The following is a 25,755-nucleotide window of genomic DNA, read 5'->3' as shown; positions in this document are numbered from 1 at the left end:
TCTAGGGCAGTAACACGCCGCCTGCGCCGCGCTCTTCAACGTCACGTTCCCCGACGCGCCCGCCCCGCCCGCGTCCGCCCCGCCGCTGCAGCAGTAGGCTGCCCGAGCCCTCCTCTAGGGCAGTAACACGCCGCCTGCGCCGCGCTCTTCAACGTCACGTTCCCCGACGCGCCCGCCCCGCCCGCGTCCGCCCCGCCGCTGCAGCAGTAGGCTGCCCGAGCCCTCCTCTAGGGCAGTAACACGCCGCCTGCGCCGCGCTCTTCAACGTCACGTTCCCCGACGCGCCCGCCCCGCCCGCGTCCGCCCCGCCGCTGCAGCAGTAGGCTGCCCGAGCCCTCCTCGAGGGCAGTAACACGAAAAAGATCCACTTTACACAATAGTCGGACGCCATTTTACTCGGAAATATTACTTTGAAACGAGCCCACGCTTCTCAATAACGGCGACAATACCAATATGCATATTAATATTATTATTTTTGTTTATGCCGCTTTAATATATGAACATTAATATTGAAAATTAGTAATACTTCATAAGAGATGTCTGTACAATTTGAATAAATAGGTATATAGTAATGTGGGCAACTATTTTGTAGATTGGATCAGTTTTACGCCCGACCCGTGAAGCCCACATATTATATTATAAAATTCATTCTCTCTGTATATCTGTGTATGGAAAAACTTAAAGTTATATTCAGTAATTCTTCTAAATATTAATATTCACACCACTAATGACCCAGAGTATGAATCTCGTGAGTTTTCATTAGTTATTGGTAACAAGATTTATCAACTATCATATTTCTAATTTAAATATCAAATTGCACGGTACACAGTACTTATGTATATATGGGGATATAGGTGAACATCGCGTAGCACGATAACGCAAGAGAGGATTTTAGGAAAAAAATGACTTGAAAATGTGATGAAAAAAGTGGATGAGATATATTGAGTATTCGTGTATTCATCTCTAATTGATGTCATTAAATTAAATATACAGAATAGATATAAATTAACACATTCATTGCCAACATTTTTGTACCGCTACGCTCGTACCCAATTCCAGCGTTTTCCAGCTTTGTAGAGGAAAGCGACTACGAACAGAGAAGTTCTCATCACGCAATGTGTTTAGTAAATCCTTTCATCAAAATATACTTTAAATTGTCATGATACCTCTATATTGTATATTTAAATTACTGCAAAATATGCATGATCAATGTTATGTATTATTTTTTTAACCCGACTAGACCAAATAAATATTAATCAACTAATCTTTAAAATCTGTAGTTATCTGTGGACTTCAATTTATTTTTATATAGCTATAAGTAGTCATTAAGAGTATTGGTTAAGGTAGACGAAGTAAGTCTACGTGAAATCGTTAGATAGCTACTTTAGACTAGCTAGTTCATCTTCCTAAGAGTAGCTGTACACTTAACACATTGTCGGCTAATGACGTCTATTTCTTAGCCTTTCCATCGCCCGCATATACAATAAGCCGTAAAAGCATGAGAGTTACCTTTGCGACTGCATGTTTGGTTTTGAAAGGGTTAAGTATAACGCCTGGCAATGCGTTAAAACTTGTAATGAGTACATGGAAATAAATGAATGTATTCAAAACCTTATTTTACTTGCACCCACATACTATCTGTAACCCACGGATTTAGTACTCTACACACAACCTACACATAAACATAAATTCTTGATGACATTTAGACTTTTTATAAACATGGAGGCCTTGGTAATTTTTTCCTTCGTATATGACATTTTTTCGGTTATAATATATTTATATATACGGTTAAAATATATTCATATAAAGTAATCTAAAAGTAGAAATTGTATGTAATTATTGTATGTCGGAAAACCAGATATTTTTTCAAAAATTTGCCAAGGAAATATGACATTTACTTGTTGGCAATAATCAACGTAATTTTACACAACACCCAAGGTGTGTGTGTACAAGACGACTGTGCTTTGTAACCTTATGTGAGATCATTGGCGCATTTAATATTTTTTTTACTTTTTATTGTTTGGGGCTATGAATCGTAGCCGAAGATGGAATCAATAAAACCAAAGTGTGGACATCATACGTTTAATAACCTCAAATTGTACTTAATGGACAAGTCATCACAAATGTGGATACATCTACGTACGAAACAAAACAGACGGCCTTTTACACCTTTCCCTCGAATCATCGAAGTTTGTGCACAAACTTAAAGTACGGACAACAGAACAGACGAAACAGTACCACACTCTACACTACGCTATCAGTCTTGCGGTTGACGTGCGGCCACCGTTAGTCTAGTCAACGAGGATACTGAGACTGACAAGAATTCTCCCGTTTCACAATTGGCAAAATAGAAAATAGGTACGTATAGAATGTTTTGTAGGCTAGCTACTTAGGCTATGCTATTATAGTCTTGACATCAGAAACGCGCAGGCACAATCCACCTGATGATGCCGACATGGTTCCCAGCTTCACCTGCCACAAATGCGGTCGCAAATGCCGGTCCCGCATTGGCTTATACAGCCACTAGAGACGTTGTTCCTCGCTTACAGACGCTGCATAAATCATCTGTCAAGATGCTAAAGGCCTGAATGATGGGTGAGATTAGATACAGAATCTATCTATATAAAATTGTTATTTTAATATATAGGTAATACCAGCCTAAGCCGGCTCATGCTCTGCCTAAGCTTAAATGTTGAAATGAAACAGACCTGTACCGTAAGTCTAAAAACCTACCTAATTAGTTTATTTTGCACATGTAAGCTAAAGAAAGTACAGGGTATAAGTGGCATCTAGGTTTAGAACCAATTTTTTTGTAAAAACCCACTGTCAGTAGAAAAAGGCGCGAAATTTAAATTTTCTATGGCAGGTTACCAGGCAGCTACGAAATTTTTAGGGTTCCGTACCAAAAGGGTAAAACGGGACCCTATTACTAAGACTGCTGTCCGTCCGTCTGTCACCAGGCTGTATCTCACCAACCGTGATAGCTAGACAGTTGAAATTTTCACAGATGATGTATTTCTGTTGCCGCTATAACAACAAATACTAAAAACAGAATAAAATAAAGATTTCAGTGGGGCTCCCATACAACAAACGTGATTTTTGACCGAAGTTAAGCAACGTCGGGCGGGGTCAGTACTTGGATGGGTGACCGATTTTTTTGCCTTTTTTTGCATTATGGTACGGAACCCTTCGTGCGCGAGTCCGACTCGCACTTGCCCGGTTTTTTTAATTTGCCGCCCTTTTCTACTGACAAAGTGGGCGTGCCAGAGCATATTAACTGCCAATTTTTTTTCTAAAAATGCCAAAAACGAGCAAAAGAAGGATTGTCAGATCCCTGCTCCATGTTGACTATATACATACATACTAAACATTGAAACATAGTCAAGCTTACTGAGTAAAAACAATATCGATCTACAAATAAAACAGTATAAAACAACGGAAACAACGAACAACTTAATGTACAGAGGTATTCCTTATAATACTTGAGTTGGCTACGCCTTAGCGTATTGTAGGTTTATAATAAGTCTGGAGTTTGTACCTAGAACTACGAGTATTATTTGAGGAAAGTCGGGCAAGGAAATACGACTCATACTCCGGTGATTCTCTTTAATTCTTAGATGGGTATATATAAGGGTGTCAGATATTAATTACCTACCTACACAAAATTGAAGCTTATCGCTTTGAATCATTATGGGATGCCCTAAAGGGCTTATAAGTAGCAATTCCCTTGCATTGGAATTCTCCCAAACAAGACACAACATAAAACCCACATTAACACAGTTGGCAACTAAGCCTATGACGGTCAGGTTTCAAGGTTCGGCCCAATGCAAGGACCATAACCTAGTCCATGGCCCAACGCCAATCTGACTTAGGTAGTGGCACAAAACAATTTGGTTAGATACCAATCGCTGGGTACCAATTGTCTTCTACACGGTGGGCACCTATCAAGGTTGCAGTGGTCGGAAGCCTCATTGGCAACCGTGTACCTACACCTACTTAGTAGCCTCATTAAAATATGTCACAGCTATATGCTATGTAGGTATGTATAAGTACGTGAAAACTCCAGTCTTAATATAAGCTTCTTGAGTGTAATTAATCAATAGAAGAATTGGACGTTACAGATCCCTAAGTTATCCTACGACGAGGCTTACTGCCAACGCTAGAAGTACTCAATAGCGTAAAACGCGTTAAAATACCCTTCACCCTTTAAGAAAATTAACACAACAATATTTACCTAACTGAAGTTTGGACATGCAACACGTCATGAAAAGAAAACGCGTTTTACACTCTTGAGTCGCTAGAAGTATACCTACAGTGCTTCTGCATTAGGAGTTGCTTTTTGACGGCTACCTACCTTATGGATTTGGTAGATTTTTTAGAAACCGCGTGAAACCCGCCGGTGAACGCCGCCGCGTTCATACGTTTTACACCTTATGTTAACTAATTAATGACACAACAAACATCAAAAATAGCAACTCCAATGCTTGCACTCGATACATCTCAAAAACTTCACTTACAAGAAAAATATATTTAAGTCTAGCACAAAGAACGGACGAATCTACAACAGCCTGTAAGTCCAAAGGGACAGGGGGCTTTGGAGTCGAGCCACATGGGGGGGTTCTCGACCCCCCACCAGTAGTAAATGTAGCTGGGAATCTCCTCCATTGCGTTGAGCGCTCCGAGCGCGGCGTTCCCCTAAATCGTGCAGCTCGATATCCCCCGCGCCTACTCCTGAATCTGGTGTCAATGCTGCCAACGCTCGAACGTCAGGCCCTAAGTAGTGAGGATTACAAAACCCAAGCGATGCCCCTGATAGTCTATTAACTCGCTCAGCACTAGCGTAATCTGATGTTGACAGCTCACCCTCCTCGTCTTCGGTAGTAGTCACGTCTTTACTAAACCTGACTGATGCAGACTTAGGAATCGCCACAACTTTCGGCGTATCGAGGCGTCGCATTTGAACGTCATCTTTCTTGCGCATGCTCTCTATTTCACGCTTCATATCTTCCTCTTCATCGGAGTCTAGATAGACTAGCTTAGCTGCCTCAATAGGGGATAAAACTGGGGTTGGAAGGACCATATCGGCGAAATCTGGCACTGAGATAGGTTCTCGAGAGATATCAGAACGGAAGCGTTCGGCCTCGTCAGCTTCCTTCGGGCCGGCATCGCTCGAGCGTTCTATGACGTATGAGGAATGGGATTTCGATAGCTGGGAGTTGGCTAAGCTTTCCGTGGAGTCTTGGCCTAGGGCGGAATAACTACAGCGGGCGGCTCGTCGCATATGTATGGAAGATAGTCGGGAAAGTTCCTTGAGAAGACTTGCGGGGGGGTCTGGACGGGGTGCGACAGGGGTAGGTGCTGGGGCGGAACGGATTCGACGTGGGGCGCCGGGCACGAGGAGCGCGCAGCAGTCCACGCGAGGTGAGGGCCAGTTTACGCTCTGGACGATGCGCTCCCATGTCTCCGTCGCTGGAAGATTAAAGACAAATTATAGACAGGAAATATATATGAAAACCTAATCATGAAGCTTAATGTTTACTGTTTATCTAAATAGTGAGATTTAGCGATATGTAACAGGATGACAAAATATTGAGCTCTTTTTGATAGATGCATAATTATTTGGAAAAATTCGAATTGAGCTTTCTCAAAGATTTATGAACGCTGCCCTGGAGGGATCGGTGAGTTCTTTCACTAGCTTTGTCGTAGAGTATTTAAAAGTAGTAGGTGCAGGTACGTATACATACCGAAGTGAAACCTCCACAACTCGTTACAGGCATGACCGTCAACTTCCCCTCCAAAGATGTAAAGATGGGCTCCGGCGCGCAGCCCCGCGTGGCCGACGCGCGCGCCCGGCCAGCCGCGGGAGCCGCGCGCGGGGCGCACTGCCGTCCATACTCGGGACACTGGAAAACAAATATTTTCCTAGAAAACTTCGCCTGTTTCATTTACCGAGGGAGAGCGAACGCGAGTAAGGCATCTCTGTTTTAGTTAAAAAAAATACCTACGATATGGTGCGAAGTGGAGAAGGAATAATCGGAAACAACCCTAGGATCCAAAAGTAGTACCAGAGGGTTAAAAAATATTATCGACTATAATTAATGGAGGAGAAGTAGATGTTCTTTCTTACTAGTGTCATAATGCCACAAATCAGCACAAGCTCTCAAATCGCTCTGTCCTCCATGCACGTAGAGCCTTGCATCGTGCAGGGCAGCCGCATGCCGGTGCCGGGCCGGGCCCGCATTGGCTGTTCGTACTTGGTGCCAGGATTCCGATTCTGTAACAAAAATAAGGGTGAATACCGTAAGGTTAACAAAGGTTTTTGACCAGCTGTGCTTATGTTTATAAAACTTACCATAGTGAAAAGCCCACAGTTCATTAGTAGACCCCCTCAGATCCTTATAACCACCAAAGACCAGCAGACAATCCTTCAACGCATGAGCAGAATGTCCACGTCGGCCTCTAGGTCCGGCCCCTCCGCCACGGGCTCGTGGGCCTCGGCGTCCAGGGGGCGCCGGTTGGCCGGGCAGCTTGCGCCATGAACCGAGCTGGAATGACAAAATAAACCGAGTGAAAATCTTTGAAAATCCGTAGTACGTGTTGGGTCCCGGAACTAGATGCAATGAAAAGTGGCGATTGTAAATAGTTACCTCTGTGTCATACACCCAAAGTGGCGTATCGCCCAGCGCACCAGCTTCGCCACCGAAAACATAAAGCTTGTTGCCGTGTGCGGTGCAAGAGTGTTCTTGTAAGGATGGCGGTGGCTCGCCGCGACATGCTAGACGCTCCCATTCTCCTGTGGCTGTAACAAAAGAACAATCACTGTTGTAATCTTATAAAATAATCTCTAATCATTACGGATTTCTCTACACACTATTGTGCATCCTGTTAAAAAGAGTTAGAACATTGAGTAATCTGAACGGGAACTTTCTTAGTGGAAACTTGCATGAGAATTTTCTGCAACTTCCGCATCCTATAACTAAGCCAAGATACGACTAATAGCATTCTCAATGACGGCTCTTTATAAACGAACAAAATAATACTCACTTTAATAAGACTCTCGTAATTCTAAAGCATAAATATAATTGCAAGGCCGGCATCTCGGTTCAGTCGCCGTTACTAATGACATCGTTAGGATTTGTGCCTCCGCTGACTCGTGTGATGTCTTTATTTATCCTACTTCCCATTTATCAAATACGGAAAATGTTTTTATTATTCGTAAAGCGATCTCTGTTCAGTTTTATGGATTTTTTAAAGCTGATTTTCAGCAGGATTCACATTACGAGATAGACCATAATATCTGAATCTGATTTTTATATTAGGTACCTATAGGTATTTTCATGTCGATGTTAAGTATTGTCGATGTAGAGCATAATTATTTTCCATCGTATGTTCACGGAAACGTACGAACGTGTCTTGCTATTTCAGTCAATCTCGGTACAAAAAGTACTGATGTCGACTGAAATAGCATGAAAAATACGAACGTTTCCGAGAAAATACGATGGTAAACAATTATGCACTACATCTGTACATTCTGTACCTAAATGTGAATTTTTCAAATTTCTTTCTTAGCTGTAGTGAAAACGAGTTTTATCTTCGTTTTGATTGGTCGTCGATTAACTTCCTCTTTCCTCTGCTAGCTATTCTGTAAATACAGTTATACTAAATAGCCTATTATTAAGTATTAAACTACTGAAACTCAGATACAATAGACACACAAAGAGGCAGCGCGAAGCTAAACTGAGTCAAGAACTTCAAGGAGACACGTTTCTAGATGGCAACCACCGATTAATTCTGCCGAGCCGTCAGGAAAGCTGCTGATTCGAGCTCGGCAGCCGCTCTCGACCTGATTAGGCTCACAGACTACATAGACACCGCATTATGAAACGTTTACTAACACTTCAAGATTACACAAATATGTTCTTTTATAATTTATATTTGATTTATCTTACCTACAATACTATAAATTCAATCCGGCGGTTACATATGTACTCGCTCGTACCAATGAGTTTTTCGGAACTTATTGTACAAAATATTTTGAACACTTTTTAACCACAAGTATTAGGTGAGGGAAAATATCGTAAGAAAACCTGGGGCCAAATTCGACATGTACAACTGTCAGACTTCGCATCCACGTCAAATCAACAGTTGATTTCATTGCATGTTGATTCTATCAAGTGTTGATTCCATCAACGGTGGATAATATCATTTGGTACAACCAAAACTCAACTCTAAACTAAGGGTGGTTCGGTTTGGTTTGCTTGTCACCCTAACTGTGGATTGTTATTGTCAAATTTTGACATTGTACGTATTCGAGAACTCATGATTTTACCCACATCAACGGGAGATCAACACGATACGTCAAACGTCGCTTGTCGAATAGGGGTCCTGCATACATCCGCCAAGAAATTTAAAAGTATATGTGAAACATCCAACCCGCATTAGGCCAACGTGGGGACTATCATTATGTACGGATTATACGCACGTCCTTTATTTTCGTAGTCAGCATAAAATGATCGCTCTTGATCTCATACTAAACAATTGCAGTGCTAATCCAATCGTGATGATCGATGATCGCGAGTAGTTTTCGATGCTCCATCTAAGGTTACCGATCTGTGGACTTACGTTAATGAGCGAAGGGATGAAGGCTTTCGATCGTCTATGGCTCTTGACTAAACGGGTTCAGTCGGGCAGTCAGTCGATTATTGGTAACTAGATGAAAACCCGGCTTCGCTCGGGTAAAATAAATTATAATAATAGGTACTAATTTTGAATTGAGTAATTATTTACTTTAAGACTTCAAACCTTCATCAAGGCAGTTACATACCTATCTCATCTCCGATAACTTTAAATCCATAACATACAGTTTAACTGGTTTACTAATATGTGGCCGAAAATTGTATGGCAAAATATCACTTCCCAAACTATTTTTCCCATAGTATCATTTGGCAAAACTATCAGATGGCAAACCAATGTTTCGCATATATAAAGTCGCAAATGATTATTTACAATATTATTGTATGGCAAAATATTTAGTTGGTCATGTTTCAAAATGTCTTTTATTGTTATGTCGAATGTATTGATAGGCATAAATTAGTTTTCGCCTAATATTGTGATGCATACTACTAAATACCCTAATAATATAGTACTCAACTACTCATGGTACAAATTACAGTAGCATTTTATTTCGTTACGTAGGTAGTTTTTTCGAGATGTTTTTGTGCAGTTCAATGATGGAGGCAGAGGCAGAGGTGTACGGTTGGAGCCGGTAAATTTATTTGACGTTCATAAGCGCATTGTAATATGCCTACTTGAATTAACTATTTTTTATCTTTATCTTTTATCTTTATCTTGAGGTAGTAATTTTGTTTACTACATTTCTGGCAACAGTTTGTTTTCGTGGGGTCGCAATTCTTACCTAACCTAACCCACTTTTCTGGCAACAGTTCGTTTTCTTGGGGGTCGCAGTTCTAACCTAACCTAACCCACCTTTCAGGCAACAGTTTGTTTTCGTGGGGTCGCAGTTCTGACCTAACCTAACCCACTTTTCTGGCAACAGCTCGTTTTCTTGGGGGTTGCTGTTCTAACCTAACCTAACCCACTTTTCTGGCAACAGTTCGTTTTCTTGGGGGTTGCAGTTCTAATCTAACCTAACCCACTTTTCTGGCAACAGTTCGTTTTCTTGGGGGTGGCAGTTCTAACCTAACCTAACCCACCTTTCAGGCAACAGTTTGTTTTCGTAGGGTCGCAGTTCTAACCTAACCTAACCCACTTTTCTGCCAACAGTTCGTTTTCTTGGGGGTCGCAGTTCTAATCTTACCTAACCCACCTTTCAGGCAACAGTTTGTTTTCGTGGGGACGCAGTTCTAACCTAACCTAAGCCACTTTTCTGGCAACAGTTCGTTTTCTTCGGGGTTGCAGTTCTAACCTAACCTAACCCACTTTTCTGGCAACAGTTCGTTTTCTTGGGGGTCGCAGTTCTAACCTAACCCACCTTTCAGGCAACAGTTTGTTTTCGTGGGGTCGCAGTTCTAACCTAACCTGACCCACTTTTCTGGCAACAGTTCGTTTTCTCGGGGGTCGCAGTTCTAACCTAACCTAACCCACCTTTCAGGTAACAGTTTGTTTTCGTGGGGTCGCAGTTCTAACCTAACCTAACCCACTTTTCTGGCAACAGTTTGTTTTCGTGGGATCGCAGTTCTAACGTAACCTAACCCACTTTTCTGGCAACAGTTCGTTTTCTCGGGGGTCGCAGTTCTAACCTAACCCACCTTTGAGGCAACAGTTTGTTTTCGTGGGGTCGCAGTTCTAACCTAACCTAACCCACTTTTCTGGCAACAGTTCGTTTTCTTGGGGATTGCAGTCATCTAACCTAAAACATGTTGGTACAGTCATCAAATCTATTAGCGTAGTGGCACCCGTCCATGGAAATATGTAGATACGTTTGTTAAAAAAAAGCCACCAACAAGTCAAATAGCCATCAAAATATATTATGAAAAGTAAGTATAAATAAAGCAAACGTTTTTTGACAATTAAGAGTTAGCTAAGTTGAAACATTTGCTCAGTGACTATTTGTCTTAATGAATTTTGGTAAAATGAACATCTACTAAATAAAATTGTGATCAAATAAAAAGTATGCGAAGTTTCAATTTTGGCAAACGTTATGTAACAATAAATAGTTAGGTATAATAAAACATTTGCTTAGTGACTATTTTTCTAAATAAATCGTGGTAAAATGAACATCTGCTAAATAAAATTGTGGTCAAATAAAAATTATGCTAAATAATAATATGCTAAGCATTGGTTTGCCAACTAAAAGTACTGCAATAAGTTGGTTGGGAAGTGAAATTAGGCGAAAAATATTTCGGCGAGATGGCAGTACACCAGTTTAACTCTAAACGTACTATTCCGATATATCTTAAAACAAATATGTATGTAATAAAAAACCGGGCAAGTGCGATTCGGACTCGCGCACGAAGGGTTCCGTGCCATAATGCAAAAAAAAACAAAAAAAAGCTAAATAAAAAACGGTCACCCATCCAAGTACTGACCACTCCCGACGTTGCTTAACTTTGGTCAAAAATCACGTTTGTTGTATGGGAGCCCCATTTAAATCTTTATGTTATTTTGTTTTTAGTATTTGTTGTTATAGCGGCAACAGAAATAAAACATCTGTGAAAATTTCAACTGTCTAGCTATCACGGTTCGTGAGATACAGCCTGGTGACAGACAGACGGACAGACGGACGGACGGACGGACGTTTTACCCTTTGGGTACGGAACCCTAAAAAACCTAATCTAACCCACGTTAGGTTTTTTAGGGTTCCGTACCCAAAGGGTAAAACGGGACCCTATTACTAAGACTTCGCTGTCCGTCCGTCCGTCCGTCTGTCACCAGGCTGTATCTCACGAACCGTGATAGCTAGACAGTTGAAATTTTCACAGATTATGTATTTCTGTTGCTACTTACATATCACGGTTCATGAGATACAGCCTGGTGACAGACAGACAGACGAACAGTGAAGTAAACTGAAATAAATGTCATATACCTACTAAGAAAGACCGGCCAAGTGCGAGTCGGACTCGCGCACGAAAGGTTTCGTGCCATTACGCACAAAACGGCAAAAAAATACGTTTGTTGCATGGGAGCCCCACTTTATTTATTTTATTCCGTTTTTAGTACTTATTTGTTGTTATAACTGTCTAGCTATCACGGTTCATGAGATACAACCTACAGACAGACGGATAGAGGAGTCTTAGTAATAGTAGGGTCTTGTTTTTACCCTTCGGGTACGGAACCCTAATAAAGTGTATAGATTTGTAACACAGCAGAGATCTAGTCTTTCTAGTGACTAATAGCCTTGTATGCTTGTTTGCCACCAACATGGCATTTAAAACATATTAATAAAAACTTACTCATTTCATCGGTCATATACAGCCTAGTATTGGCTTTAATATATATTGGGTCTGAAATATTTTTTTTATTTAATTTTTTAGTATGTATAGCGGCAACAGAAATACATCATTTGTGAAAATTTCAACTGTCTAGTTATCACGGTTCATAAGATCATGAAATACAGACAGACGGACGGACAGACGGACAGCGGAGTCTTAGTAATAGGGTCCCGTTTTTACCCTTTGGGTATGGAACCCTAAAAAGTGACCAAGAGCTCCAGTGCCCCAGGCTGGAATCGAAACAGCATCCTCTGCTATAGCCGCTGGTGCCTGTGCCATTTGGCCACCGGACCCCAGCGGCATAGGTCGAATTTTTCCAAGTATATGCACTTCTTACTGAAGGCCCAGCGTTCCACCTGGCCACCCCTAAGGTAAAATTGAAATTATGTAGAATTGGGATTATGTAGAATTAAGTTCTGTAAAATTGAAATTATGTACATTTGGGAATCTGTAAAATTGAAAATCTGTAGAATTGGTAATCTGTGATAGGAATCTGTAGAAATGAGACTAAACCCTTAGTAATGTGGTAATAGGGGTCCCGTTTTTAGCCTTTGGGTGCAGAATCTAAAAATCAACCTTGTTTTGGTACTATGTACTAAGCTTCACTATGACTCTGAAATTGTAGCAGTAATTAATTTTGTTTTAGTTGTCACCTGACGATTTATTTAAGTCAAACTCTGAAGTTATTATTTTACACTTTTATTTGAATCAGCATAAAATATATCTTTTTATATATACCATATATATATATATATATATATATATATATATATATATATATTAATCTTATATTCAACTTACATTGACTCCAGAGATTACTTCGTCTTAAACCTTGTGTTTTCCCGGCCTAGCACCGGGGTCTGCTTTCCTGCTCAGTCGTCTCCACTTTGCCCAGTCTTCGGCATCCACTCACATCACTCAGATTACTTATTATTAAAAAATTAGCTTCATTCAATTCACTGATAAGCCTCAAGTTTGATTCTTTGAAGTTAGTCTAAAACACAAATATCAAATATGTCCACCATACACTGTAGTTGTTCGCACTGGTTCACACTGGATCATATAATCAGAGTGGAGTCAACTGGTTCTTAAACTCAAGAGTTTCTTTGAATTACTTTTGTGACTTAAGTTCACTTTCATCTCGCTTTAGTTTGTCAAGCACATTCCTTCAAGGTTCTTCCTTCCATTCTGAAATGTATAAATACAACTGAGTATACTGTATATAAAATTTGTGTCCCGTCTGGTCTAGTGGGTGGTGACCTTACCTATAAAGCCAAAGGTCTTGGGTTTGAATCCTGGTAAGGGCATTTATTTGTGTGATGAGCCGAGATATTTGTTACCGAGTCATGGATGTTTTCTATGTATTTAAGTACTTCCAAAGAGACGTTCAGCGCTATCAGCTATGAACTTTGTAACATGTAATGGGTCTCACATATGGAATACAATGGGAACTATTGTCATAAACCAACAATTGTGGCAAGGTTTGTCCAAAATGTGAGAAATTATGTATCAACAACAAAACAATAATGAAAGTTGAAACAATTATGTGGTTTGAAGATACTCACGATTTTCGGCATAGGTTTATATATTTGTTTTACGCGTTGGTGCCGTGTCATCGTTAGTATTGTAGTCACAAACATTTAAACTGAAAAATAAGTTTTAATTCCCATCAATAATGCATCTGTCACATAGTGATCACGTCTAGGCAGTGTTGCAATCGTCTTAAAAGCCGTAACAGACTATCGCACGTTCTGGCTTAACAAAAATTATGTAATAATTATACCGGTATACATATCCATATGAAACGAAACTTAATGCAAATAATAACCATTATACATACCGGAGTCATCAAATAAACAGTAATATTCGTCTTGGTTTTTATTTAAAAAAAAAAACGACCAACCTAACTTGTAAGCATGTTTGCAGTTTCTAAACGCAACAAACGCTGTCAAATGACAATCAACAAATTGAACATTTGCATTCTTTGTCGAAATTTTTTCACTTTTAAATGCAAAATACTCGACAATACGAATTTTGCGGATACATGTTCTCGATTCAAAAGTGATATTTTTTCAAGCTCTTTCGATTGAGCATAATTTCATTTAGGTCTACCGTTAAACCGGTTCGCGATTATTTATATTAGATAGATAGTTATTTGTTTCACTCGGGGGCAAAGTTGTTGTTTAACCGCTCGTGCTAAATATTGATACCCGAGCAAGCGAAAGATTCCAAAATTTAACCACGAGCGTTGCGAGTGGTTCGAAAAATGGAATCTTGAGCGGTGCGAGGGTTTCAAAGCCCGAGGGTTAAACAAAATTTGCCCCCGAGTGAAACACAAAATTTTTCACCGCACCAACCCCTAAGCAAATATTAAATGTAAAATATCAAACAAAATCAAATCCAAATGAATGTTATAAATATTTATCATCCACAATCATCATTTAAAAGTCAATTCAAGTCTACCAGTAAATATAAGAAAACAACTCAAAATTTGCATTTGTTTATTTTGCCTCACATGTGAATAAAATGCAACTTTGCTATCAGTTTTTGAAGTGCAAAGTAAGCCTTTCCGAGCTGGTGTGGTGAAAAATACTTTTTTATAGGACAAATTATTGCTGACCAAACCCCACAGCAAACTCAGTATAGGGGCCCACTGATTAAGTCCGCCGGCCGGTATCGGCCAGTCAGTTGTTCGGAACTGTCAAAATTTTGTTCTAACTGACAGGCTGATACCGTCCGGCGGACTGTTAATCAGTGGGCCCCCTTAAGGGCGTCCGCTATAGCTGACAGCTGACATGGTAGCACGGAGCGGGTTAACGTAAAATAGTATAGAGGTTTATAATAATAAACAACATGATGTCAATACCCCAAACGTATTGTGACTTGAGTGACGTATTCGTAAATGGGTTCAGTCGGCTTCAGACAAATAGGTATGTACCTATTGTTTCAGGATGACTGATGTATGGAGGCGGGCTTTACTTATTGTATTATGTATACCAATGTTTATTCAGGAAATAAGTTTACATAGAAGGTATAATTCTGCCGAATATACTTAAATATGCTTTGTTGGCAGACGCAGCTCATTCTATTGTATTGTGTTAGGGGATGGCTACGATGATATATGTAGCGAAGCCATCATACATCAGCTGGATTTTAAATATGTTAAAAAAATATACCCTGATCGAACACGTATAAAACATAATATAAACGGGGTGGGGTAGGTCATAACATGGATGTTAACGAGCCAGCGGAGCGCTCGGCCCAGTCGGCTCTCGTCTACTCGAGCCTCGTTAAACTCGATCGACTCACACGGCCCGAGCCTAAGTGCTGCTTGTTATCTTGTTGGATATTGTAGGCTTAGTTACTTTATATGTAGATTTCCAGAAAATAACCCCAGTGAATGCCTTTCATTCTCACCTAAGCCTTACCTCACTTTTTATTTTTCCTAGCTAGCATGTAGACATTCTTCCCAATGTTTCCTTTAAGGATGACTTACGCTAGACCGGACCGGGTCCTTCGTTTCCTATGGAAAGCACCACGTGATCATAATAGAAAATGACGAGTCGGTCGCCTCGGCCCGGGCTAGGGCCGGTCTAGCATGAGTCGTCATCCTTTAGTGAGCTTAGTACAAGTATAGGTATTGGCCCTTTGTACCATTCCTCCCACGAATGGCAGAAGGCCTCCCTAAACCCTGGTTTATAACTCACCCAAGCAGTATCTCCAGAAGTCCCTCAGCGGCACGGAGCCGCCTCCCCCTCTGCCCCCGAGCACGTAGACGTAGCCTCCGAGCAACGTGGCAGAATGCTTGCCGCGCGCGCACGGCGCGGCGCCGGCGCTCGCGCTGCCGTCCACTGAACTCCACATCTCATCTGCAACAAATTAATTAAAAATCAGACATGATATTTACTAATAAAGATCACACAGATACAGACAATCACGGCAAAGATACCGCAATTGCATTTTCTAGCGATGCATTTGCCATATCAGAACGGACCTTTAAAGTTACAACTGTCACGGAATTTTTCGTTCCAATGGTCAACAAAATGACCACCGTCAAAACCGTATGAAAGTCTATAACGAAGGAGAAATCTGGATACAACCAATGACAAATACAGCGACCGATTATTTATGTGTGACTCTAAAACAAAAATAATTTACCGCTATACTACATACCTATGTACCTATAGGTAGGTATTATACCTACCAACTAATCTCTAAAAGTCTTGCTTATAGTAGCGTTCAAAGAAACGGTCGAACACCATAGATAATATGACGAGTCGTAATCATAAACAAGAAAGGCCACGAAGAGACATAACATTACACTTTAGCAAAGTGATACAAGTAAACTAGGTACTTGATCTAAGCAAAGTGGCCGGTTGGGTAAAACCTTGAAACTAAAGTGGGCCATAACTGAGTTAGGACATAGGCTACATATACCTCTAGACCTAGGTATATGTATCATGTGGATTGTGGAGTTATCTCGTTACTCTTGGTTCGCTTTGATGTAACGGCAAAGTGGTCTGAGCACTATATTTTCCACTTTTTGTTTGAAATTATAATGTTGTTAAGCATTATTTTTAGGCAAATATAAAATAGATATGCTTTGATGTATCGCATTTTAGAATCTTTACATCAAATAGGCGGTCCATAGCGAGGATGTTGCAGATGAATGGAAAAACCTTAAAAAACGGTTATAAATGAGAATGAATGAATTACAAAACATATTTTATCTGTAGTCTAATATGCAACCAAAAAGCCTAAAAAGCGCAAAAAAGCAAGGAGTGTGGGGTGGTACATATTTATATTATTTTATTAAAAAAATACAGTAAACTGTAATCCACTAATAAGTTTCGAAAATCCCCATGCTGCTCCAATTTAAAACTACTTATTCTGCTCTGTGGGTTCTCATAACTCGCATAAATTCAGCCGTGAGCTGAACATGAGAGTTTTATCCCGGTTATGAAATGGGGCCTTTGTCAGATTTATAAATACCTACGAAGGGGACCGTAAGGGAACGATAATGCCTACCTGCTATATCATATAGAATAAATTATCTTATTCCAGTATTAAAATCGTCAACGATCTCTATCATTAATTTACTTCAGCAGATTTTATTGTTGATTGAACTACAATTGTTAATAAACTGATGACGGTAGGTAAATATCTTATGTACGAGAAGTTAGTGCTTTTTTAATATTTTGTATACCTAATGTAGATAAAAGTAATCTACGTAGGTAGAAAGGATGACTTACGCTAGACCGGGCCGGGCCCAGGCCGAAGCGTCCGACATGTCATTTTCTATGACGCGATCGCGTGGTGCTTTCTATATAAAACGAAGCGCTAAAAGCTCCGGCCCGGCCCACGCCCGGTCTAGCGTGACTCATCCTTAACGAGAAAATAAACTCACTTTTCAAAGCAATTAAACTTGTTGAACTCAATTCTCCCTTAGAAATTTCCTACAATGCCACTCGTCAAACTTAAAAATCTCGTCTTTGCCTTAAGGGTTAAACATACAAATCGTAGGAAAACGGGTATGTATCATCCTGCCTTTTATATTATTACGATTTTGCTGAACGGTACCAGTTTTCTTGCATTCAAATAAATCGATATCAAATCGCATTCTCAATATCAGCAGAAAAATGAAAAATATCTCCACATAAAGCGCAATGCAACCCCTGCAATATTCTACGAATTCCCCGCATCAAAGGCATTTACTGCACCCCTGGGGTGCACGTCCACAAGGGGGGTAAATGAAATGCTCCCCATGCTCCCTTAACTACTTACTGTTCGTGGGGTTCCTTCCCTCTTGTCGTGTTATCGCTTTACAACATGTAAATATTGGTCGAGGCTTCGGTAATAAGTAATGAGTAGTGATGATTTGGATGATGTTTTTGTTTATGGGGTGTTCGATTGCCATTACTGTCAATGGGGTATGTGAGGGTTAAGGGATGACTCACGCTAGAACGGCCCGGGTTCAGGCCGAGGCGTCCGACACTTCGTCTATGAAGAAAGCAAATCAAATACAAAGTTGGTCTCGTCAAAATACTACTTTTTCGTCAGGAGCTTGAAATGCCTGAATACTTACTATGCTAAAATTCAGAACCATTTCCAATTAATTGAACGTGTTTTTGGTTACACTTTATTACGTTTGGCGGTCTACGGGAAAAGTTTGTGAAAGAAAAGACTTGTAAAAGTTGCAAAGGATGCAGGCAGAAGCCTTCTCAACTTCAGCCATTAACCAACGTACCTATACATCCATTTTTAACTGTTGCAACCTGTCGTATATAAAAATGATATTGTTGTGTATAAGAAATAATTAGATTCTAAAGTGTGTTGTAGTGAATAAAAAATAATAAGGTTTTAAATGTTTAAATAATTAATGGGAGTGATGCCTCGGATAAGATCCGCAGTAAAACATTGGACTATTGGAGTGCAAGGGTCCTCTTGTTACTCTAACCTGGTTAATGGGAACTTGGTAGGATATTGAAAAGATAAAACCAAATATATGACATGCAATTTAATACAATTCGCTAACTACTACAATGCACTCCGCTTTAGGGCGGGCGCTGCTCAGAATACAATCGGTTTCTCTAAACTGTCGGCGGTTATGGGGTGACACTATAGTAAACCTTACTCTACGGTCGCGAGACGGACGAGACGCGGAGTTTTGGCCAAAACCTAGGATAAAAGTCTAGTGCACTCACGGGTACCGAACGTAGCTATCATCCACAGGCCCGCTGGTATTTAACGCAGCAGGCGGATCGCTGACGGTGGGCGACGGGCGTTCCTCAAGCTCCGGCTTTGGCAAGCCCGGGCGAGAACAACCCGCGGCGCTCGGAAGTTCCGCAAGAAGGACCCGCGCGATGAGACCTTGGGGTCGTCGGACCGCGGCAAGGCTGTCCGACACACGGCTCGCGGGTCAAAGCCGTGCCCTACGGCTTGATGGTGGCGCCAACATGACGCTCAACGAAGGCGAGGGCGCGCAACGACGCTCGGGGAAACACGGCCATCGGCCATGCTTGCGCTCGCCGATGACGTGGAACGCACGCGGTAGCTTGTGCACTTTTCGCGCACAACACACACTCGGCGATACGCGCAACTTAACATCCCAATCTCTCCCCGGCCGAGCCAGGCGGCGGAAGGAGACGAAAATGGTTTATTTCAACCTTTACATGATTAGGAGCGATATCAATGCTAGCGAGCCAATTCCCACCCCCCAAGTGAAGTGACAGTTCGAAATCATCTCCTCCCGGACACGTTGCGTTTCGGTTCACATCAACACATTAAACGTCAAACCAACTTAAATCTTTTTTAAATCGAATGATTCTCGAAAAAATATCAATGCTCATTAATACTTGTAATACTTTAAGTGGTTAATAATAATTACTAATAATTATATTTTTATCGTACGTTTTCTACCTTGTTTCATTCAGAATACCTTCTTTCCGATGCGGTAACTAAACGCATAGTCTACTCTCTGACAGTTCTCCTGTCAAAAATTTCAACCTTTTGACACCTTCATAATCACTATTTATGTTTCATAAAAATTCCGAAAATGATTCTAAAATACTAATTAAATTAGGATGTGACCTATTTGAGCAGTTAGGGTAAATCACGAGGATCATTTTGATATACGTGAAGCCAGGTTTGGTTCAACAACCTCTGCGCAATCTGGGTGACAAGTTCCGTTCGAGTAGCATACTCTTTAGACTTGTTTCTTCGAAACCAGTTAACCAGGAGGCAGGATATGCTAATCAACCTACAGCTGAGAAGGTACATTATAGTTTTACATAAGTGTCATACTCTGGTGTATGTTATTCTGTCCAAAATGCGACACTAATGTTGTACAGGTCACATTGTATGAGAAAGTACATGTTTGGTATAGGAAATTATGTAGCATCGCTACAAACCGCACTTTTAAAACTCCAGCACGAATTGTGATATACCTACGAAGAGTGCCTCAAAGTTAGACGCTTCAGGCATTACTGTTGGCTCGGGGCCAGAAGGCATTCGAACCAAAAAATGATATCATCAATCGTATTATCGTAGCTGTAAAGTGTCCGAATCGAAGGTGCATTTGCATATTGTAAAAATATGTATATATTTGGAGTCGACAATATTTAGAGTTACTTAAATATAGTGATGATGATGAATACATAAATAATTCTGAATAACAACTAGTGGCTCTGTAGGCTGTAGACCTCCTGAGCTTATAAACTTAAAACTGAAATAAAATGTAGAGCTCAGCCATTTTCAAAAAAATCTAAAACCGAATAAAAAAATACATATTTAATCATCGAGCCAGGGGCCCGATTTTTTAATTTCAACCGCCCGATTTTATGTATGTCGTACAATAATATCTCCACTACTAAGGCATTTAAATTCTACTAATAGAATTTGAAATCGAATGGTCAATACCACTAGATTTTTGTCCATGCTGAAAAGGAGACCTATATGCAGAAATATTCAGAAGCAGTTAGCTTTCTGTCTCTAGTCCTTAAACTGTGCTAGAACGATCAATATCGGCAGGTATGCCGGCCGATGCTTATGAAATCGTTTTGGCTTGGGATATTGGACCGGAAGGATACTCGGGATAACTTCGTTTGACAAAGTGTTGGGGTAACGCGGTAATATAAATGCTTCCGACCCAATTTTACATGGACCTAATGGGGTTTGTTCATGAATTTTCAATGGACACATTTACCCTCTACGATAATAACTTATATAAGTTAGATAATCAGAGAAGGATTTTAAAAAGAAGAAAGAAGGATAATATCTATATAATCTATGGTGTCTTTAATGACTAGACCTTTGAGGCGCGAGGACGGACAATACGGTCATAGGGTAGTTTTTATTAATCGTCATCATTCCGAGCAATCCAAGCAGACGATGTTGTGGGCAGAATCAACTATCTACACTGTAATTTGGCAATAATTATCTTTTTCTCAACTTATTTTTAGCACCCTAAAAACGTAAGTATGAGTAAGTATAGCTTTTTTCTGTTATCCACTCACATGATTTTGGCAACTGTAGTTGCCAGCTGTGACCCTTATTTTATCATAATAATAGAGGTCACTGAAAAATATCAATCATTTACGAAATTGGATTGTAGACGTCTATAATATCATGAGCACAGGCATAAAAAGCAGTTTTCGCTCGCTTCAGCGATCTAGTGTCATCAATCAAGAGGATTCCGACCCAGTTACGAGATACAAACACGACGTATTTAATCACACAGCTCGTATTTCTGCGCCATTTCTAGCACAAAAAGCTTTCAAAGCGTTTTTGCTAGCTTTACAGCATTTTAAATTGAAATGTAACGCGTAGGATGGAGTTTTTAACATTAATCGAAGTTTGACTTAGAAGTAAGTAATTAACCGCTTATTAATCTGGATAGGGCATATCGAGCCATGTTTAGTTTAGTGTAGGGTTCCGTATTACTGCGTCCGTCATAACATAATATAGGAAAAAAAAACTTACTGGGGTAGCCTCAATTATATTTTCAAGTTATAATTTTACAATTTCTCGGTGTAACTGATATACTTATATACGTATAGCCATACTAAATTACAGCTCTCTACTAATAGTACTATAAGGATTATATAGCTAAACAGCCGACAGACAAAAAGACACGGCGGAACTATTAACGTTTCCTCGTTGACTGCAGAGTCCTCTTTGTAAAAAATGTCCTAAACGAGGGTTTCGAAGTTTCCAAATCGATATCACTCTACAGATTTCTTCTTATATTTTCCCGAGTTTCCAGCATCTTTTTGGCATCATTCTTCCTGATTGATCTGGCCCGTCTCGTGCCCAACACCGACAAATGGCCCGAATTTATGACTCGTTTATACGCTTCCTATCTTTATTATTAATGCCCCATTAGGGAAGGGAATATTTAGCTTGCGGGACCCGTTAGGACCCCTCGTGTGCTAGAGTTGTAAAAGCTTAAGAGTCATCGCACTAAGCCACCTTTTATACTCATTTTAACTGCATGTTTCAAGATTTGCTTTTCCATTGAAATTACCTATATCGTACTTACCTAAATATTATTGTACATAATGTAATTTTCCGCAAACTTCTCTTGTCAGACCTGTGGTAGACCATGTCGATCTCGCATCGGTCTATTCAGCCATCAAAAACGGTGTTACACCATAAATCGTCTGATATAGACGAAAAGGCCTATGATGATGATGATGATGAATGTCATTTGCGGAAGTGCCGCACTCTTAATATGGATGCTGTTTAAACAATGATGATGATGATTTATGTATGATTGTATGTGTTCGAAATTACCAAGGAAGGGTTTTTGGCTAAAGGGGTGCCGATGCCGAGATGACAGTGCAGCGTGTTTCTATACTGGGCTATAACCGCGAAAATCGAAGTTCGCAAATTGCGGGCATTTTTCTCTGTCAGTCTAATTACGCCTTCATTGGAGTAAAAGAGAAAGATCCCCGCAATTTGCGAATTTCGGTTTTGGCGGTAGCCCCTCTGACCTGCATTTGTAATTTGTATCGCTGCTGTCTACGTCTGCTGTCTGCCCAAAATAAGACAAAAAATTGCGCTTGAAAAGAGTTCCAAATCGAGCCAAAAAAAATCTCATTCAAAACTTATTAATAATAAGGATTATGGTACGGAGAAGTACCCTTCATTCGTCGGCGGTCAACCCTTCGTCTGCTGACCTGACGGGCCAATTATCTCAGTCGTGTTTAAACGCCACTCAGTGTGCGGGTTGACTTTTATTATTGGTGTGGGGCGAAGGGTTACGGATTTGGTTCATGTCATAATAAAGGATTTAGCTTTGGTAGATTGGACTGGAAATATTAGTCAATTACAAATAATATTATATAAGGTTAATAGTTATTCACAGATTAGTTGTAGTTATTAGATTCTTATTCGTTGTTGCTAATTATCTCTAAAGATTCTTATTTTTAAAACGTTACTAGCAAAATGCTCAAACCCTTAACGCATTTTGTACGGGTTTTGTATAAAACGTTTATTCTCTAAAACCGTAATTTTAATTGCGTTTTAAAATAACGAAAAATGTGTAGCATTAGAGCAAATCTGCGAAATGTTTTCATTTTTAAAAGAACCAAGGAAAAAAGGCACTCAAGATCGGTAAAAATAAAAAACAAAAGAGGTTCCGTAAAGCGTTTCTAAACAATCATGTTATTCGTTATAAACGAAAACTACGTTTCCACATCGCTTAGACAGGCTGAAATTGAAACCTAGATTGGCGACAAAAAGCGCAAAGAATCTACCCCTTTCAGATCCAGGCCCTGAATGGATGAATACAACGGGGGTCGTCAGAGCAGAAGGTATATAGTTCTCGAAGCTTGCCGAACGTTATTGTAGACTTGCCCAACCTACTTAGCTTGTATAAGTAGTTTGTAGCATTTGTTGTTGTTAACTTTTATAGAAATAAGAAGAAGAAATAATTGTATTCGTAAGCACAAACACAAAATAAAAACTTATACTAAACAGAGAAACATAAAAAAGAGAAAGTGCCACGAAATGGTCTCACCTCAGCATGTTGCTGGCGACTTCCAGCGCTGATCTTCCGATAAGACCATCCGGTGAAACAATCACGACAGGTAACATGAATAACAAGAGAATTAACAACAAAATTAATACATACACAAGACAAAGATAGTAATAAGAATACAAAAGACAAAGATAGCAATTAGTCAAGAATACATTACAATAAATTACTAGTACAAAGCATACTCGTATAGTTTAGAAGTTGAGTCTGAGAAGTATAGTGAAGCCACTTATCGCTATTTTACTCCTAGTCCGATAGCAATAACTTTTGAAGTTATAAGATTATTAATGTTGCCTATTTTTTACATATAGTTTTCAGACCACACACTAAACCTAATAATAATAATTTGTGTCATCCTAGGTATTTGCTTAGGTAGAAATTTAGGTATTTCTTTTTTTAAACAGCATTCGGTAAAAAGAATATTCGAGATGAAATTCTTTGTTTCCCTGTAAAAGCAAAGTGGCTTCCGACGTACACACGCATTTTGTGTCATTTTCATCCACGGGTATAATGACATTTAATAAATACCTAATAGTGAACCTAAAATGCCTAAAATAAAATTATAGTCGGTAAGTGAAGTGTTGTACTTCACAGGATATTATAATATGTTATTCAAACAAATGTGTGTCAAATTCATCCACCGCTTTTATTTTTAATCTTTTTTTTTCTTATAAAAATCATGTATCTGCCACAAAAAAAAATTCATGTTATTAAGTTTACGTCTACATTATTATAATGCCACATCGAGACAACATTCATAATTTGGGTCATTTTCAACAACGGTTTTTTACTATTTGGCAAAATAAAACTTTGCATGAACGGCGTACGCGGGGAAGGCTACCTACGCGGGTAGGGTGCTTATTAGGTGAACATTATGGCTCCTCTACACGATGGGCCAACGCCGGCTACTTGCTCCCTCTAACACATAAATGCGTCCCTTGGAGTGGCCGGCGTTGGCCCATCGTGTAGAGGAGCCATTACAGTGTATTTATTTCATTCGGAGGCATAATTATTATATTAAGTCTATTCATAGTGTGGGAGTAGGTATGTTGTAAGTATATTTAAAAAGAAAATGTAGGCTCCTCATACTGACCAACATTCTTGACGTTCGCAATCAAAAGGTACCACTTTATCCTTGCCATAAGGACTCTCTGACAGGTTATTTGTATAAAGATACAATAAAATTTCGTCTTTATGGTAAAGGACAAAGTGGTCCCTACCTTTTGAATGAGAATGTCACATCAGCGACTGTTAAAAATAACTTTTATTTGATATTTAGTACACTTTTTAAGGTTATTTTAAGACGCAATGTATTGCTAATTTTGTGATTTATAAAGCGTGTAATTTTTTTTATAAATTTGGTCGGACTGCAAAAACTGCCAGGTTAAGGTGAGGCCGACCAAGACATACGTCAACAGGCTTATTTTAGCTATTATAATCCGTTTGTTTCATTCTATTTTTCGATCAGGTAAATTGTAGCTCTCACGTGACCCAATAAATCTGGTCGGACTGCAAAAACTGCCAGGCTAAGGTGAGGCCGACCACTTTTTTTTTACTGTCCTCAAGGTCAGGTATCCTACCATACAAGTTTCATTCTATTTTTCGATGAGGTTTTTTTTGATGAATTTTTGTCCAACGTTTTTGCCATTTGTACAAAATCTGTCAGGTTAAGCCTAGGCCGACCAAGTGCGTTGGAAGCTACTAAATGTCAGGTACCTCTACAGGGTAGGTATATTCTATTTTTTGATGAGGTTTGTTTCATGCAGCCGGCCACCGGACTATATTTATTTGTTATTATACACCGCTAAGTCCATGTTATTTGTTTTAAATGTAGAGTTTAGAAACTAATTCGTGGTAGTAAACGATACAAATATTAGAAAAGTCCTTTACAACCTTGTTCGCTTCATACTATACTTATGGTAAAAACATTTTAGGGCGGGTCATAAAGGGCAAGTAAAATAATAATTGTCAATAGTAAAATATGTCCTTTACGACCATATTGACCATACGAGATACGATATGAAAAATCATCAAGACAAATGAAGGGCTTAAAGGACGACAAAAGACATGTAAGTCATTTACAATCAAATTTATATTTAGCGGTAACCTTAACGATAATATCTATGAATTTATAATTTATAATTGGTCATTTACGCCCCTTGAGATAAGCTGTTTTTGCAAGCTCATAGTGCAAAAATTGGGTCGTAAAGGCAACTTTTTAAGAGATATAAAAATTTTCACTATACAGAACGAAAGCGCTTGGAA

General features: G+C 39.7%; 1 protein-coding gene across 1 annotated transcript in view; it reads right to left on the bottom strand.

Annotated features, from left to right (window-relative positions):
• Positions 1–2,068: 2,068 nt before the first annotated feature.
• Positions 2,069–25,755, bottom strand: part of LOC134669942 (rab9 effector protein with kelch motifs-like) — a 55,243-nt gene continuing 31,556 nt past the window's right edge. Inside the window, exons 2-7 of the mRNA XM_063527569.1 lie at positions 15,659–15,820; positions 6,648–6,799; positions 6,353–6,545; positions 6,128–6,274; positions 5,745–5,903; positions 2,069–5,469 (exon numbers count right to left, since the gene is read on the bottom strand). Coding sequence (XP_063383639.1) covers positions 4,559–5,469; positions 5,745–5,903; positions 6,128–6,274; positions 6,353–6,545; positions 6,648–6,799; positions 15,659–15,815 — 1,719 coding nt within the window. The 5' untranslated portion in view covers positions 15,816–15,820 and the 3' untranslated portion in view covers positions 2,069–4,558. The remainder of the gene's footprint in view (positions 5,470–5,744; positions 5,904–6,127; positions 6,275–6,352; positions 6,546–6,647; positions 6,800–15,658; positions 15,821–25,755) is intronic.

The sequence above is a fragment of the Cydia fagiglandana genome, chromosome 13 (genome assembly GCF_963556715.1).
Source record: "Cydia fagiglandana chromosome 13, ilCydFagi1.1, whole genome shotgun sequence".
NCBI classification, from domain to species: domain Eukaryota; kingdom Metazoa; phylum Arthropoda; class Insecta; order Lepidoptera; family Tortricidae; genus Cydia; species Cydia fagiglandana.
The sequence above is the reverse complement of the archived record's forward strand: the minus strand, read 5'-3'. Positions and strand labels throughout refer to the sequence as shown.